The 18,756-nt window shown below is 35.7% G+C and overlaps 1 protein-coding gene across 4 annotated transcripts in view; it reads left to right on the top strand.

Annotated features, from left to right (window-relative positions):
* The window catches only part of cdc42bpb (CDC42 binding protein kinase beta (DMPK-like)), a 145,268-nt gene that overhangs the window by 27,844 nt on the left and 98,668 nt on the right, over window positions 1-18,756 (top strand). For all 4 annotated transcript variants that reach the window (XM_087297630.1, XM_087297631.1, XM_087297629.1 and 1 more), the window contains 1 exon segment: window positions 14,461-14,552. In XM_087297630.1, the coding sequence (XP_087153756.1) occupies window positions 14,461-14,552 (92 nt within the window).

Raw genomic sequence — 18,756 nt, 5'->3', positions numbered from 1 at the left:
CGCAGTATTAGAAGTCCAGATCGCATTTATGTAATAGCCTACAGCATGCGGATCTCTTTTCTTGCACTCCGATTTCCTCTGTTTATGCTCAACTTCTTGCACGCCCCCTTAAATATAAGCCACTTCAAGAGCGCAGATCTTCTTGTGCGCTCTCAAATAAATGTTGCTGAAGTGCGATTTTTTTTTTTTTTTTTTTTTTTTTTTTTTTTTAGTGCATTTTTGTAACTACTATGGCTGCGTCCGAAACCGCCTACTACTCAGTAGGTACTGCATTTGAATTTAAACGTACTACTCGGTCGTTAGAAAAGTACGTTCTAGACAGTATGAATGTGAAAAGTATGAATGGAATTCGGACGTACTACATCTGCCATTTTGTCATGGTCACGTGACCTACGTGCGTCAGTTGCGTCGCTTTACTTCCATTCATGAATTCACTCGCGGGGCATCATGGGATAGCGCAGTATGCATGGGATGCGCACTCCGCAATCTCGCCGGAAGTAGTAAGTCAACCGGGTACTCTTCGCATACTGATTTTCGAATTCTATGAATTTGGACATACTACTCGGCTCGCATACTGATTTTAGCGTACTATATAGTATGGAAGTATGCGGTTTCGGACGCAGCCTATGTCTCCAGCATTTATTAGTTCTGCTAGGAATATTTATGAATGTCTCCAATAGACCTACAGAACGGTATTAATACATCCTAAATTAAAGTGAAACGGCTATACATCGTGTTTGCTGGCCTAACGCATCATGCACCTGTCAGTCAGCCAGCCAGTCAGTCAGCACGTCACCTTAACAGGGTAAACAAATAATGCACAGCACTACTATTGTTACAGAAAAGTTTGCACTCTTATAATTCACTCATTGTTTAATACGTTGTGGTGCGATTATTACTCGCTATTAAAAGATAAAATGTTTCGAATATGAAGCTGTAAAGTAGCCGTGACGGGATGAATTTTGTCATGGCGCCCCGCCATGGAATAGTGAATGTAGCAGAAACCATGCATCTTATTTTGACACATATTTTGAGAAAATGCTATGAAGAAAAAGAAAAAAAAAAACTCAGTGATACACTCTGGGTAATTTTACTACCCTTTTGTTACGTTCTGGATGAAAACATCCACTAAATGAAACTGCTGTGAAAGTGCATCGATAATTTTTTTTTTCTTTTTTTTTTTTGCATAAATCTGTTAATCAACCGCAGTCTTGATCAAAACATTGAAAATTACAGGATTTTAACTCTTTAATTGCCAAATTCATAAATGATGTCACCGATTTGGTGAAAAATAAGACAATGACATATTTTCAATATAAAAAGTAATTGCGAACTGGATCCATATAATCATGCAAATTTAGGGAAAATTCATCATTTTTACTATTGATCATCAGTTGGCACCATTAACCCTTTAAATAGGCCTGTGCAAACAAAGGTTAGTTTCAAAATTTTATTTGAAATGTAACAGCAAAGAAAATGTGTGTACATCTGTGAGTGTGAGAGAGAGTGACCTTTACGCGTTTACCTTGATATGTCTGTGAAAATCAAAATGTGCATCTCAGCTCTCAGAACTGCATGGAGTAAATGAATACAAAGACTGTATTTATGCATCATCAAATGTGGTTCTCATGGAAGTTTATGGGGCAAAAACAGCCACCAACAGTAAATTTGGGAGAACATTTTTCAAAGCCAATGTTGTTACTAATCTTTCACATGTACTCTGATAAAGGGTTAAAAAAAGCCAGTACACAACTACTTTTTATATTGAAAATAAGTCATTTTGTGTTTTTTTCACCAAATCAGTGACTTAATTTGTGAACTTAATAGAGTAAATCCTGTAATTTTTTTAAAACCATTTACTATTGATCAGGACTGAGGTTGATCAACAGATTTATGCATACAAATTTGCAAAAATATTTATCTGATGCAGTTTTGTATTAGTATTAGTTTTCATCCCGAACTTAACAGAAGGGTAGTAAATTTGAAAAGTGCACAAGGGTTTAATGACCAAATGCAATGGACACATTTCTGAAGTAGTTTTTCTTTTCTTTTCAAATGTATTTCTGTTCAAAAGTTTGTGGTTAGTACTTTTTTGATATTTGATTTAAATAAAACAAGTTTTGTGTGTCTGTGTGACTGTGCTTCTATAAATAGAAAGTGATAAACAGATCTTACTGACCCCAAACATTTGAACAGTGCATTCTTTTTATTAAACTTTGTGTTATATTACCCTAGCCAAAAAAGAAAAGAAAAACAACAACAAAATAGTAATTGTGTGCTGTGGTTAAGATGTTGTTAGTATTTAATACAGAACAGTATGCATTTCATAACTAATTATATTTATTTAAAGATGTAATAATATAATTCTGTTAAATCATGGATAATTTTATGACTCGTCATTTTGATAATGTTGGAATTATTTCACTGTTCTGCTGTAAAGTATTTTGCTAGTAATTATAGTTTTAAGGTTTACGACCTGTATTACATCTTAGCATTTAATGTTTTGGATCACAAGTAGATTAATACTTCATGTTTAATGCTGTTTTTATTTCCACTTTTGACTTGTGCTGAATTTGTACTGGCAGATATATGTATTGGGCTTTTCCCAAGTATTACAAAATATGCGTACACAATTTACATATAAAAGTAAAACGTGACCAGATACAGCAACTTTCTACTTTTGACCTTAATTTCCACGTCAGAGCGGGCACAGCCTTTGGAACCATATTGGCTTGAAACTTCTGGTGTCATTCAGTTCCATTGATCATTAACCATTAAAACAGCTTGTCATCCTGCTTAATCTTGCAAACTTGTATTTTCTTATAGTATTTTTTATGTATTTTTTTATTCCTTATTTTGTATGTAGTTTGAGTGTTTACTGCCATTTATTATTCTAAGTCTTTTCCTTCATAGGTAAATAAATCGAACGTTCTAAAACTTGCATATTCCAAAAAAAGGTCATTAATAGTCTTAAAATGTGTGTTTGTTTTAGAATCAGGACATTATAAAAAATTCTGCAAGGCTGGGCTATCTTGGTCTGTCTCATAGTCTGTCCCTCTTGCGAGAGGTTGAAATTGAGTAAATGCACTTGAGGTGATTATTTAATCTCACTGATGTCAGACTCTTCAAGTAAAAGTTATATATTGAAGATTGAAGATGCTGTTGCAGCCTGATCTCAAGAGGAAACGTAACTATTTTACATTTTGTCAGTTAAGCGGCTAATTCGTACAAGTTCAGTCATACAAAAATGTACGATTTGAAAAAGGAGGCATGGCACCCATTAGGGATGCTCATAATAACTGATTAATCGTTGACTGAAAGGGTGCGTATTTAACCGATTAATTGTATGAGTTAAAGAGCCCATATTATACATGAAATAGGGTCATATCTTGGTTGTAAGGGTCTCCAACAACAGTTTAATATGCATGCAAGGTCAAAAAACACTTTCATGGTCTTATAATCTGCATTTATTTTTACCTAATTATCCCAGCGACTCCTGTATGAATCGTCCAGTGATTCATTTGTTCCCAAACCCCTCCTTAGCGCGAAGCTAATCTGCGCTGATTGGACCAATGACAGTCTGTTGCGATTGGTCGACTGCCTTCAGTCAGAGAGTGAAATGCCAAACAGCTAATCAGCAATATAAAAGTAATCACAGTTCATACACGCTCGATAGCGTAGGCGTGGATTTTAGCTGCCAGTGGGTCAATGTAAGTACAGACTATGGACTTGAAAATACAGACGACTAACTATTTTATTGAGCAAAAACTCCAAAAAAAAGTTGAGGAGATCTCCTAGCTTCTCACTCTGCTCTTTTCACAGACACACACACACACACATATTGCACGCACACACACACACACACAGACACACGCACGCACTTAACCCTGCTCCGGACGACAACGCGCGCGCGCAAACACACACACACACACAAACACACACACCTCCGGAAGACAGCGCGCGCACACGCACACACAGACACACACACTACTCCTCGTCCACGGAGCTCCGTTAACAAAGCAGAACGTGTCGAGTTTTTAACGTGACTTTGCACGCGATAAGAGAATATAGCCAGTTAACCTGATACAGTACACGCGGTTACAAGTAACAAATCACAACTAAATACATTTGCAAGCTAGAGTCAACGAGGCAACTTTAATCGCACGTACTTACACTTGAGAAATGGAGGAAGAAAAATCCATCCTGACGTCCATCAGTAAGTTACTCTTTACTGATCCTTCCTTTAACAAACGCTGATGAAGTATTCTTTGTAGCCTGTAGTTTCCAGAAGTTTCCAGTAGTTTCCAACTGCTTGGCTATAATGCTGAGGTTTCATCTTTGGGTAGAGACTCAATATATCCATCTGCAGTGTGATTTCAATCGACCGGCATGTTTGTGTGTGTGTGTGTGTATTTGTGGGTGTGTGTGTGTGTCTCTGAGTTTCTGCGTCAGAGGGCGGGGCCTCAGGTTTGAAATCTCCCGGGTTTGCGCGTGCATGTGAATAACTTGGTTTCGTTTGTATGTCATGGCGAAACACCTAATGAATCAGTATCAAGGCGACTCGTTTGAAGCACTATGAGTCGACTCTTTTATAGATGAATCAACAGTTTTAAACACTGTACACTAACAGATTTAAGCCTTAGCTGGATACTTCACTTCACTTAGAGCTGTGTTACAAACTACATGGGGAATTTTCAAAAACCCATAATATGGGCTCTTTAAATGATTAAAAATATTATTATTTTGAAGTTTGTCTGCATCAGTGGCCGATCACAGCAAACACTTTTTGTGTTGAGAGGGGCATCTTTTAAATGGTTTACTAACGGCCGTGAGTGGTTTGTGCTCTGCACGCGTCACATTTTTGCCTTTTGTATGCTGTGTGCTCGCAGTTGAAATAAAGTTAATTCTGAGCAGAAAAAGCTTACGTCAGTTCTTCAGTCAAATGAAAGCAGAGGAGGAGTTTCCATTTGATTAAATGCATAATTTCTGTGGAGTGATCAATTTGAGGTAGCCTTGAGGTTGATTTGGGGTATCTTTATTTGATGGAAAAAAAGACATGATTGGACAAACAGCATAAGCCAGTTCTTCAAAAGGATTAAGTCCGTGTTTTTTTTTTTGTAATTTAACCTTGTCATTTAAGTGAAAAATATCTTGGGCAGGACTGTTTATTTTATTCTTTTTATTTAGTTTTTCTATGCTGTTGGAAATGCTGCAGGTGCTTGAAGTTCTGATGTCCTGTATGCTGTTGTTCACATGTAAAATAATTCAGTATTTTAAAATGCAATATTTAATGGGTCAGACACAAAATAGACTCGTCAATTATTTATTTTATTAAATCAATTATTTATTTTATTAAATAATAATTTAATATTAATCTGACCAGTTAACCGTTAATATATAGTTAATGAGCCGCGGTTGTCAGTTGGCAAAATTAACCGAAATGAGCATCCCTAGCACCCAATGCCAACCGTCATTGCGGGATAAGCAAATCTTACTAAATTGTATGAATGAGATCGTACAAATTCATACGAATTAGCCACTAAATAAAAAAAGTTAAGAATTGCCATGAGATTGTGTTGTGCTGTTGATAGATCAAAAACTCCTGTTCAAATCGTACCAAATCTATTTTGTTAGCAGCGCCCAACATCCAACCGATCCAATTAGTTTCTAAAGGATGCAGTCAAGCCCTTACAATTTTTTTCTCATTCTAGAAGCCATTTTCAAAAGAAATCCATCACATTTTGATAACAAAAGGGAAGGGTGAGAGATTTATCACAAGATTTTCAAGTGAAATGATCTTTTAATTGCCTTTATGTACTGTCAAGTCAAGTGCTTTAGCCTACCGGGTGAAACAATGCGACCAATATTGAGTTAAATATTAGAAGTATTCAATTCTGACTGGGTATGCATCATTTAAAGAAAGATGAAATAAGACTTCTTCATAACATCTATTTTTTTGTGCTAATGTACAAATTTCTCTTTCATAACACCCAAGAACATAATTTGTTTCCCTCAGCAAGGTCTTCCATTCTCTCTCCCTTTACTCTGCTACGCATATTTGAAGTTACATAATAGCATATTTCATGACTGCGCTAAACATTGGCTGGATAATAAACATTTTTTTGTCTCCTGATCGTACTGTTGGCCCCTCTAGCTCTGTGTTGTGACCCGGTGAGTACAGCCGAACAGTGTGGGCTGTGTTATCCAGAGTCGTCCTCCTCCCTATGGCTCGCTCTCAACAATAGTCTTCTCATCTCCTCACTTGCGAAAAATCACTCCGATGAATGACTCAGTTAGTTGTAAATGTAAAACTAATATTGTCCCGTTGATCATTTGTTCCGGCTGTTTTTAGAGTCATACTCTCGCATGCCTAAGGAGGCGTACTGTTGGGAAAGTTTCCATCCAGAGTGCCACAGTCATTCAAATCGCTGTTTGTTTGCAAGCGAGTGGCTTTCTGTCTCTGCGGTACACCAGTGTTGAGTGGTCTACTTCCTCCAATTGGCGCAATCAATCAAATCCTCTGTAAGAAGTCAAGATCAGTGTCAGTGGTCCTGCAAGTCTTTTGTTTTAAATGGAAAATATCAGTTTCTGGGAAGAAATGTGAACGTGTTACAAGTGTGTTCAGGGTGCACCCAATATTCATTTTATTTTGGGCTGGAACTCTGTTACATGTATGCTTGGCCACGGCATGGCAATTTTTAGTTTTTGTGGTGTTTTTCTTGCCATCCTTGCAGGAATAATGTAATCATGTTGTAACGATACTGGAATTTTAGGTTGGTACTGAAATTTTAAAAACGTCCATTTCCATCTAACATTTGAACGCTGTACAGCACAAACTTAAACACTACTAATTGGCAATCGCGCTCAACAGAAATGACTAGGTATGACCTAAATTGCATACATTGCACTATTCTTTGTAGTATAAATAGTGTAAGTAGTGAAAACACATTGAAAACTCTGAAAATAAGTGCACTTTAAATACTCGGATGATGCTTATATTCAACTGTTAAAAGAAGTGTGGAATAATGGATGCTTCACGCACTCAACGGCCGTTGTTTTGGAAGAGGCAGAGCTATCGGGCACTGATGATTGATTACTTTATTTATTTTGAATTGTGAAAAGCAAATTCTCCTGCAAGAGTAAGATTATTACGCCTCCCGATTGTAATTTCAGTTATACTCATGGAATATATTATTTGGTAGTTTGGTCATTTGTTTCATTAATTTGACGACCGTCAAATATCATCAGGGAAACGGTTTGAATTTTCATTTAGTGAAAAACCATTAATGCTCCATTTGGGACGACACTACATTCATGAACTATGCTGTTGAATGCACATTGTGCATAGTGTATAGTGTGCCATTGGGCACGCAGTGACTGTGATTGGCCATGAAGGTCATCAGTTTATCAGTGGTGAAGTGCAGTGAACTGGTGACCTCCAAGGTCAATCACAGTCATGTCTGTTAAGCATCTGAACTCAATGGCCAATCAGTGGGGTTTACACACTCAACAGTGCTTATATGTCACCGGGAAATGGACAATTTAAATATTTCAATACAGATTGGTACCGAAAGTCCCGTATCGAGACAACACTCTGTAACATTTCTATCTAAAAAGGCTGATTCATTTCGAAATGAAGCCAGTGACTATTTTAATAAATCGATTGATTTGAGTGATTATCTTAATTCATTATATATAGATTAATCTTGGAAGTAACACTAGAGTACAGTGTTGGAACTATGTATGGGACGATAACCGTTTTTAAGGTATACTGCGTTTTTGAAAAGTCAATGTTTTAAAACCACCAACATTTTCTGCTCCTAAGGTATGTGCAAGATTTTTTATTTGCTTTTATTGGTTATCATACCATCAGAAGCTTATACCGGCCCTTGTCTAGTCGGAACTTTGGAACTTTTTATTGTTTGTTAGTGTAAACATGGAAAAATGGCTCGTTCTCATAGAATGATATAAGGATATAATATTAAAGTCGGAGCCAACTCTAAGTGGGTTGGACTTGAGCTCAAATGGGGCTTTACAAACGTCCTGGAGTTTTCATTTATTTAATGTCTTATACATGATACTGAGTCTAGCCTATTGTGTTTTATGAATGTCTACACCTACCACAACCCTAAACCCAACCTGTTGTTTTATTAATGTCTACTAAACCAACCATAAACCCAGCCCATTTGCAGTGTAAGTCCCTCCCTCTTGGAGGTCTCTCGCTACAGCGATACCTACTTGCTTTCACTTGTGATAGTGCTTATTACGTCATATGTCTCATAAACAGCACAAGGATATGTTTTGTTTTGAATTAAAGTATAATTCTAATAACATTAATAGGTTTTTGCAAGGTTCAAACATGAATTAGCTAAATGTTTTAGTTACTAATAAAAAATAAATAAATAAAATGCATTTTACAAATTAAAAACAGCATTTTTTTTTCTTCTGCGGCTTTAGTTTTGCTGTGAGTGACCCATCATCATTGTTAAATATTTAATTGTGTCATATTGATTGGAGATGCTCCTCTCTGACACACATGGGATCAAGTCGTCTATTTTAAACTCATCGAACTGGAGCTTTTTTATATCAGGTCAAGTGTGTCCTTATGAAGACATTAGGAGATGATGATGCGTGTGAAGGTATTAATGTGAAAGGCAGTTACAGTGAGTGATGTTACGGCGTCTGTAGCATCGAGACGAGGGTGATGGTTCACCGCTTCATCCATCACACTCTAGTTTATGTACACAGGGCTGCAGTGTCAAATCTAATGGAGCGTGCTTGCTAACTGCACAACCCTGCTTGATGCAGGGAGTGATACAGCATGACATTCAGAGCCACACTCAAAATGACGTTTGCTGTTTGTTGAAGCTACTTTTTTAAAACAGGGCTGTGCCGATAAACGATATTGTATCGAATTGCGATAAAATTGATGTCAAAAACAATAAGCGCTGGATGTTTTTCACTCTATTGATCTAAGTGCCAATAACACAGCAGAAATGTGCAACAATGGGAATTGTTGTTATAGAGATACACCATGGCTGAAAATATGTTATGCCATTTAAAGAACCCTCTACTGTTTGTGGCTTTAGTCATTGTTGGGGTACTCTTTAAATCTGTAAGCATTAACAACTGATATAGAAATATATATCGTTATTGTTTAATATGGAAAATAATTATCGAGATTGCGTTTTTCCCATATTGCCCAGAAGTAATTTTAAAATGAGCTGAAACAACACAATTCTTCAGTTTTGTTGGACAACTTAATTGTTGCATGTTCAATCCACTCAAATTTGTTAAACTAAGTTTATATTGTGTCAACACAAAAGATTGTGTGGAACCCAGCATTTTTAACAGTGCTTTTACACTCTAATCTTTCAAAGATGGGCTTTAATAGTTATTTATTTACTAGATTTATTGCAGTATTTTCTTGTTGTGATTTATTGCTGAAGCTTTTATAACATTATACAGTATTTACCCAATATTAACCAAAGCTGCAAAAAAATAACACGTTCGCCTCACAGCAAGAAGGTCGCTGTTTCGAACCTCAGCTGGGTCATTTGCCCTTTTTTTGTGTGGTTTGCATGTTCTCCCTGTGTTCACATGGGTTTCCTCCGGGTGCTTCGGTTTCCTCCACAAGTCCAAAAACATGCAGTACAGGTGAATTGGGTATAGGATAAATTATCCGTAGTGTCTGTGTTTGAATGTTTCCCAGTGATGGGTTGCAGCTGAAAGGGCATCCGCTGCGTAAAACATGTGCTGGATAAGTTGGCGGTTCATTCCGCTCTGGCAACCGCGGATAAATAAAGGGACTAAGCCGAAAAGAAAATTGATGAATGAATGAATATTAATATATTTCATTTAAAATTTCCTGTGTTTTCAAAGCTTAATTTTCAGCAGTCATTACTAATTTTTATTGTTTTAAAACCCTCCTAATATGCTGTTTTAGAGCTCAAATTTCAAGCATTTGTTTGTGCGCTTTTCTCTTCTTCCAATACTTTTCCTTTTCTTTTTTCCCCTCAATCTGAGCTGTTGGTTTCACTTTTGCCTCTGTTTCTGTTGGCTGCTGGAACTTTTCTTGAAGCTTGTTTTCATATTTTCAGCCCTGCAGCTGGTGTTCTGATGTTGCCATAATCATTTATTAAACGAGCAGCGAGAGTTCATTGTAATTGAAAATACATGGACCTGGAGACTTGGAGAAATACCTCATTATATTTGAGGGGCTGAGAGGATTATCAGATTACATTTATGAAAAACAAAGCATAGTTTAAATATGAATATTAGTTTCTGTATTGTCTACAATCGTGTATGTATGCTAGTGTGTGTGTGTCTTTTATCTACAGTAAAAAAAGTTTTTATTTAAAATAAAATGAAATGTATTGTTTTATTTTACTTTATTACTAATAAAATAAAAAACAATTTTATAATAAAATTTCTGTATTTTACTTTAATAAATTCATTTTATTTTTTATTTGTTTGGTATTTTTTTTATTATCTTAATAGTTTTTTTACAATAAAGTTTTTATTCAAAATGTAATAAAATGTAATTGTTTTATTTGACCTTATTTTATTACCACTAAATTAAAAAATACAGTGTTATTAGAAAATAATTACATTTTTAAATAAATTTATTTTATTTTCATTTATTTTGTATTTTATTTTTATGTTTTTATTATTTTAATAGGTTATCTACAATTTTTTATTTAAAATAAAAAAAATTTAATTGTTTTATTTTACTTGATGTTAATACCAATTAAAAACAATTTTATAATAAAGTAATTGCATTTTATTAAGGAATTCATTTATTTTCATTTTGTTGTTTTGTTTTTTTTTATTTACATTTTTTATTATCTTACTATTTTGTTTACAAGAAAGTTTTTATTTGAAATGTAATAAAATGTAATTGTTTTATTTTACATTATTTTATTACCAATAAAATAAACAAATAACACTTTTATTATTAAATAATTGTTGCATTTTAATACATTCATTTTATTTTCATTTGTTTTGTATTTTATTTCAATGTATTTTAATTATCTTAATATTTTATACAATTGTATTTATTTTTTTTTTAATTGCAATGCTTTTTGAGTATCTAATTGTTAGCAGTGGTTGAAAATTCAGAAAATATACTTCATAGATACAGCATAGTTTAATAGTCATGCATCCTAATTCTCACATGACATAAATCACATTTACCCAGAATGGCTCATGGCGTCCCATCAGGCTAACAATAGATGACAGGAACCACTTTGCATAGTAAATTTGACGAGATGCACAAAACTACCAAGTCATGAGTCAACATTATGAACTTCTGCTGTTATAATACAAGTAGCTTTCTAAATGAGCGTCAGTTGTTGACTTTTTGTTGTTAGTGTCTTGGGAGTGACGCACTAGTGTGCTGGCCTGGTCCATGCTGGGCCATAAAGCTGTCAATTGATGCCGGGGCGCTTTGAGGAATCTTCTCATTAAAAGCAGATGATGTTCTTTCCGTGCGGCGGTTCTGTCTGAACGGCTGAGGCTCAGGCCTGGCGTGTGTTTGGAGTTTTAGAGCCCTTATGAGTGATAAATGTCTTTTGTAACTACACGAGACTCTGCGCATGTCCTCATATGGCGAGGCGTTCAGGCTGGCTTAGCAGTGTCTTGGGTGCTCGCCAGGCCCCCAGCAGCGCCTAGTAAAAGCAGAAGGAATGACAGTTTGATAACGTGAGATGTTACACACTGTTTAGATTATTACATTGTTTCTTTAATCTGTTTACTGCTCTTTTTGATGGAGTTATTGAAGTGTTTCAAATAGTGTGGTGACAGAGTTGAAAAATCAACATTTAGCGCATCATTGCATAGTTACTTTTGTGATTTGTGGTGTTATTAGTGGACTGTTTTGTGCAATATCAGCCTATTTATTATATTTTCATTTTTGATTCAAATGATTATTTTGTAATAGATTAATTTTATTTAAATGTGTGATTTTGAAACTGAAATTTATTTGACTTTTTCATTTTGTAATTTTTATTGCAGGATTGTTTGTTTTGTTTTAATTGCAGCATTGCTTAAAATTGTTTTGTAAGTATTAGTGGTGTAACGGATCACAAATCTCACCGTTTGGTTCACACAGTAGTTTTTTAGTCACGGATCGGACCATTTTTTTAGATCAGCCAAAAAGGGGAGAAGACAAAAATTTTCATTGCTTACCATTTATTACAAAAACAGTGCTGCAAGAAACTTTGGATTTTACAAACAGAACATAGAACCTGTAATTTTATTACTAATAAAATGAAGAAATAATCAGCTAAATAAATTATAAAATATTCAGTACTGTAAAAAATTCACTATTATTACTATTGTTGCTGATGACAGCAAATGTATTTGTCATATGTAGCATTATAATTGGTACAACCAATATTTATTTGTAGTCTTATTTTCAATATATCATTCAGTTTTTCGCTCAAGAACTCTATTATTTGATCGAGTGCGCGCTACGTGTCTAAAGAGTGAGGAGGGACCCGGGGGTGAGAAGGGTGCGCGACTTGAGGACTGGGAGGGAGATTATCACTCGTTTGCAGGCATTATGAGTCACTGAAATGCATAGAGACTCCCGGAACTTCCGGGAGTCTTGGGATGTCTGAATATCACATTAATAACTGAATAACAACTATAGTGAGACGCGATCCATTGGTACATCCTTGATAAACTGTCCGGCGTGCACTGCTCTCTGGAGCTCAGAGGAGCGCATGACAGTGTGTGGCTTTGTCTGTGTGTGTGTGGTCACCTAATGTGTGTTTTCAGCGGACGGAAGGCTGTTCAGAAATGCCATAGGTAAAACACAGCGTGGATGTGGATCATTTTCGTTCTAAAATGCCATTTTAACACTAAGACGTATTAGTGTAAACGGGGCCTAAGTGTGTATTTTTCGCGTGCGGGTTTGTGATGGGGGGCGGGGCAGAGGATTGGCGATGCCGGCTCAGCATCGTATTGCCTGTTGGCCATCAGCGATGGATGATGGCATCATCTATCGGCCCATCCCTACTCCCTACAAATTTCATTTTTAAGCGTCAAGTTAAATGCATATGACAGTAATTTTAATATTTACTATATACATCAGTGGTTTTCTAAACTATAAACTGTTATTCAATAGTACTTCTGTGTTAACTGACTGTTTTTTTACTTTATAACTAACTCAAAAGACAATCTCTTTGTTGATTTTTGTCGTATTCAAACACAGATTTGAATGCAGCGATTTGAAGGATTAATAAACATATGCAAATCACCATCATTTATAATTTGTTGCGTGGGTGTTGAGATCCCGAACTTTTAATGAATAATAATGCAGCTAACACTGAATGCATTAATGCAGGCAAAACAAGTAGTGACAGAAAACACCTTTAATGAAAGCCACCACATCCCGAATTACCTACCACAACTTCCGCCATCATCATATTTTACAGGAAAACCTAAATGATTGCAAACATGTGATTTGAATGCCGAAAGAGGCGATCTCTCTGTGATGCTTCATTATTATCCGTGGGCCACTTGTGTTCCGAACTGTAGGTTGTGATTCATACGAATCACAGATCAACTATGATCTGTTACACCCCTAGTAAGTATTAAAGCAATAAGTATGTTTCTACATTGTAATATTTTTATTCTTAATTAAATAGTTATTTACTTATTTTTAATCTTTTATTTGTTTTTTAATTTAGCATTTTTAATTGTAATTGTTTGCAAATATGTATTTTTGGTTTTAATATTTTTAATTGTATTTTCTATGTAATTTTTATGTTAATATTTATTATTTTTGAATAGGATTTACATTTTATTTTTACACCCGTAATTTTTTTTTCACTTTTTAAATAAAATATATATTTATTATTTTACTTTTATAATTAAATGTGCATGCTAGTTTTCAATCCTGATCAGATAAATCTTTTGAGAACTCTGCACATTTTATTTACAGATTTACAGATTTTTTTACAGATTGTACAATTGTAGTTTTTGTTAAGTCACATTATTGTTTGCCATTTTATTTGCTGGTATGTTTTTTTATTTTTATTTCATTATATGTGCTTAAACGCTGATTTATACTTTCACGTCAAGCGCAAGTTTGGGTGGTTCTGAGAGCAGCGAGCCCGATGGAGCGAGTGTTTACAAGTGTTGAGTCCTGGAGGGAGCTCTAGATGGAAACTTTTGTTTTGTTCACCTTATGATTAAAGTTGTTGCACATTCGCCAGTTCCTGCCTCTGATTCAGCGAGTTTGAGCTACTTGTACATCAAGGTAGCGTTCAGAAATAACAAAACACCCATGAAGAAACACTACACAGTGGAATGTAACATAACCTATTATGGTTACGTTATACATAACTACTAGCATTTTGAAAGTGCTATTGCAGAGCAACACAGACACCATGCAGAAGTATAAATGCGTGACATGTGACTAACTTCTTTCTGTTTCTTTTTATTTTGCAGTGAAGCCGTTTACAACCACTGTGAAAGAGATGCGCCTTCACAGAGACGACTTCGAGATGCTGAAAGTGATCGGCAGGGGAGCCTTTGGAGAGGTGAGCAACTCCATGAACTCGCTGCCTTTTTTGCCATGTTTAAAAGTGTAGGGAAATCACCTCTGAATCACTGCAGCCTTATTGTGTGGTTTGTTTTTTGGTATTTCCAAGCTTTGTTTTGATGTCCCATTTTGTGTCCAACCAAAACCTCAAACTATCAGCAAAAGTATTCATGTCCCCCTCAAGCATCTTATCAGCAGCCACAAAACCAAACCCCTTCCTCTCATCTGAGTTTCCCTTCTACCCCCCCTGATAATTCCCTGGGGGTCTCGGCCTGGCGCTGGATTGCTATTTTTGGGCCGGCACAAATCTCAGCATTTTACACAGATCGTTTGTTTTACTGGGGAATGTGCTACTTGAAAACGCTGTTCACTTCATGCACTGTGCACTTTTCTTGTTGTTTAGCAAACTGTCTTCAATCTAAATGAATAAAATGACTTGATGGAAGTTCTCAATTGATTCTTTGCCGTAACATTGACAGGCAACCCGACCAATCATAATGCAGATGTTCTGTTCCCCTGCCACTTTCCCTGACAAACAAAACAGCTAGACTAACCAGGCATAGTAAAGAAACACTATCTTTTGTTATGATGATGCAAATAACAATATTTAAAATCAAATCAGAGCAATTCCCGTCTTTTAGATGAAACTGTTCACTTTAAAAGTTAAAAGGCTTGATCACTTTGTGCGAGAACTGATTTATTTTTAACTAAAATGAAGCTCAGCCATACCTACTTTATCTGTGAGAACAAATCTCATTGGTGAAGATCATATGTCATGTGACGCAAGAATTAACCTCATTGGTTCTTTTGCATCATAAAGGCTTTCATCTTCTATAAACAAATTAGAATGCTGTAAAGATTGTTTGCTTTTTTTGTGAATAAAAGCCAAAAATAAGATCTGTTCGCCATGTAATGTGATTACGTTTCTTCAGAAGACTTAAAAACAGTTGATTTGTATCGATTAGTTTGGTTAAGGATGCACTGCAATCAATGCTTTGTAATAATTTATTATTTTATAAAATCCTCAACTTAAATTATGTAAATTAAAAAAAATGCACAAGCCAGTTTTTTTATTGACAGCTAAATGTTATTAATTATAAAGGAGTCAAGAGGCATTGTTTTACTAGTGTTGCCATGATAGCGCATTAGCTCTGTTTCAAGCAGCAGAAGCAAGTATACTACATAGAAATGTCCTGTCGACATGTTATTTGAGTGAACTTTGCTTTTTTGGTGAGAATGAGTGGTTTATACATAGATACATATACGATTACATGACTAGAAGATTCGCAGATATAACCACGAAGCAAACTTGTCAATTACGCTCAGCTGCTCTTGCTCTTTGGTTGCTCATTTGAAATGAATAGGTATCATAACACATTGCCTTCCACCTCTGTATAAAAAGCAAAGATCTGTCTTATATTTTTTGCTGTTTTTCTCTTTTGATGGAAAATTAAAAATGTTGTTTTTATCTGATAATTTTCAACAGCCAGAAAATCAGTGCATCCCTGGTTTGGTCTCTTTATGAGTATACTGAAGCATTTTATTATGTACATTGGGTGAATGACATTCAATAAAGGTACAGAGATGTCTCAGATTTTATTGAAAAAGATCTTTATTTGTGTTCCAGACATTAACAAATTCTTTATTTGTTTGGACCAACATAAGTTTCAACAGTAGAATTTTTGTTAATAAACCACATTGTCAATGACTCAAAATAAATCTGCAAATAAATCTTGATCGATTAGGGAATCATGGAAAGAAAAAGCAACAAACCAACTCAATGGCCGGTCACACTGAACGTTTTTTTGCGTTGAGAGGTGCCTTTTTTGAATGATTTACTAACGGCCGCGAGCATTTTGGGTGCTGCTAATGCACCTTGTGTGTTTGCCATTGCGCTTCGTGTTCGCAGTTGAAAAAAGTCAACTCTGAGTGGAAAAGGCGTGTTACGCCAATCGCGTCTTTTTCAGTTTCCAATCAAATAATTGTAAATTATTTCAAATATTGCTTCAGTTACACAGGAGTTAGACCAACTGTAGTATCATGTGGTCATGATCAAATATTTCCTTGTTAATAGTGGACAATTTTGCTGTCATCATTTTTTTCATACATTTACAGCTCGCAAAAATGCATGTTTAGGCATGGGATGATGACAGTTAATAAAGTATACCATGAATTGGAAAAGTCAAGGTTTTAAAATCGCCAAAATTTTCTCCTATACCGTGCCTATGGTATATGTAATGTTTTTATTTACTTTTTTTTATTACATTTTTTAAGACAACAACAAACACATAAAAAGAAATCTCCAGCAAAAAAGATGACCAAAGAGGCCATTTTAAATTGTAAAGAAATTAGCATTTTTTTAAACTAATGAATGCATCAGAAGTCAATGAGTCATTTGAATTATTGAGCGTGACATGTTTACTTCTCCAAAATTCTTTAAATGTTTCTTAAAATAAAACGCTTTGTGTTCAAAGGGAAAAAGCTTTTGTTTTTACCTAGACATTTAAAAAGAATAGATTTTAGAGCAGTAATCACAGTACTGTGAAACCGTGGTATTTTTATCCAAGGTTATCATATCGTCAGAATCTAATACTGGCCCCAGTATTTTGAATCACTTCCTTGAGAAATTGCATCAATTCAAGTAAACTTCTCTTAAAATAATATAGGATGTCTCAATGCCTGATTCAGAGTCTGAATAACACTTTATTTTTTGGGAGAGATCTGCTTGATCTGAGGTCATTTCAAACTACGCCTAAATTTCCTGTGCTCACTTTCCCGTACATCATACGGCTTTGAGTTGGTTTCACTTAATGCTTATTGTCTCCAGTTGATGACAAGGCAGGGAGGAGGCCATACAGAGGAATTGTTCATCTACCGCTCTTTACAAGCGAGTTCTCCTCCTCACCGTAGATTCCTGTCAGGGATGGCAGCGGTGGCACAGGAAGCAGGCCAGGACGGTGCAGCTTCCAGGAAAGGCTTAGGAAACCAGAACCGTCTCTAAGGAGAGACTTTCGTAAAAATAGCAATGCACTCTGTATGTAATTCATGCTGTTCATTGTCTCTTTCTCAGCCACTAAGACCTCAATAACCCTTCCTTGGGTGTTTTTTTTAACACACTTTTTTGGGGGAGTCACGTGGATCTAGTGATGACTCCGATCTTTGGGGGGGTTTTGCAGTCTTTCTGTTATTATCAAGCCAGGCTATTGTTAGCCAGTGCCGCAGCTTGTGTCGGCTTCAGAAAGCTCAGGCTCATGTGTGAGCACGGGGCTGCTGTTTTGTTCCCTCTCCCAGCCGTTTCCTTTGGCTCTAACGTTACAGGATGTACTTCCAGATAAATCTCTTGCATTTCCTGTTTATGATTGATGGAATTGGCCTGGAATTTGAGTCTGCCTTAAGGAATAGTTCACTCAAAAATGATAATTGCTAAATAGTTTTCTGGTTAATGCCATTGCAAGCTTGATTATCATCTTTCTTCTTTCTTATACAAAAAAAAGATGTTTTGAAATGTCTTCAGGCTGCTCTTTTGCATACAATAAAAGTGAGTGATTTTGAGTACTGAATAAAAACAAACAGCACCATTTTTGTCAGAACAGGACAGATAATTAAGCATGATCTTTTAGTTATCTGCTAAATCACCATAAAGTTATCTTTAAAAGGGTCTGGATTAGGGTTGGGCGATGTCGACCAATTTGGCATCATGTGAAGTCTAATATGAAACATCCTGAAGGACAATGGCATCGTCGTCATTGGCGGCGGGGAATTAATTATGAATTATTAATTCATTGTTTAGGAATGTGCTCCACAGTGCTTAAATGTTCACAGGAAATGGACGTTTTTAAAATTTCTATATCGATTGGTACGGAATTTCAGTATCGTGACAACGCAAGGCTGATCCGGTCAAAATTAGACCAAAAATGTTTTGTTGTTGCCTGTAACTGATACACGACAGGTGTATTTTTATGCATGTTTTAAAAGTGTTCAATTAGGAATATTAAACCACAATAAGAGGGCGACACAGTTGTTTAGTGACACCACACAGCAAGAAAGTCACTGGTTCAAGTCCCCACTAAGTCAGTTGGCATTTCTTTGTAAAGTTTGCATGTTCTTTCCGTGTTCGCATGGGTTTCCCCCACAGTCCATAGACATGCGGTATAGGTGAATTCATTAAACTAAATAAACCGTGCTGTATAAGTATGAATGTG

This window comes from Danio rerio, chromosome 20, assembly GCF_052040795.2.
Source record: "Danio rerio strain M-AB ecotype USA chromosome 20, GRCz13ab, whole genome shotgun sequence".
NCBI classification, from domain to species: Eukaryota; Metazoa; Chordata; class Actinopteri; order Cypriniformes; family Danionidae; genus Danio; species Danio rerio.
This window is presented reverse-complemented; position numbering and strand designations above follow the sequence as displayed.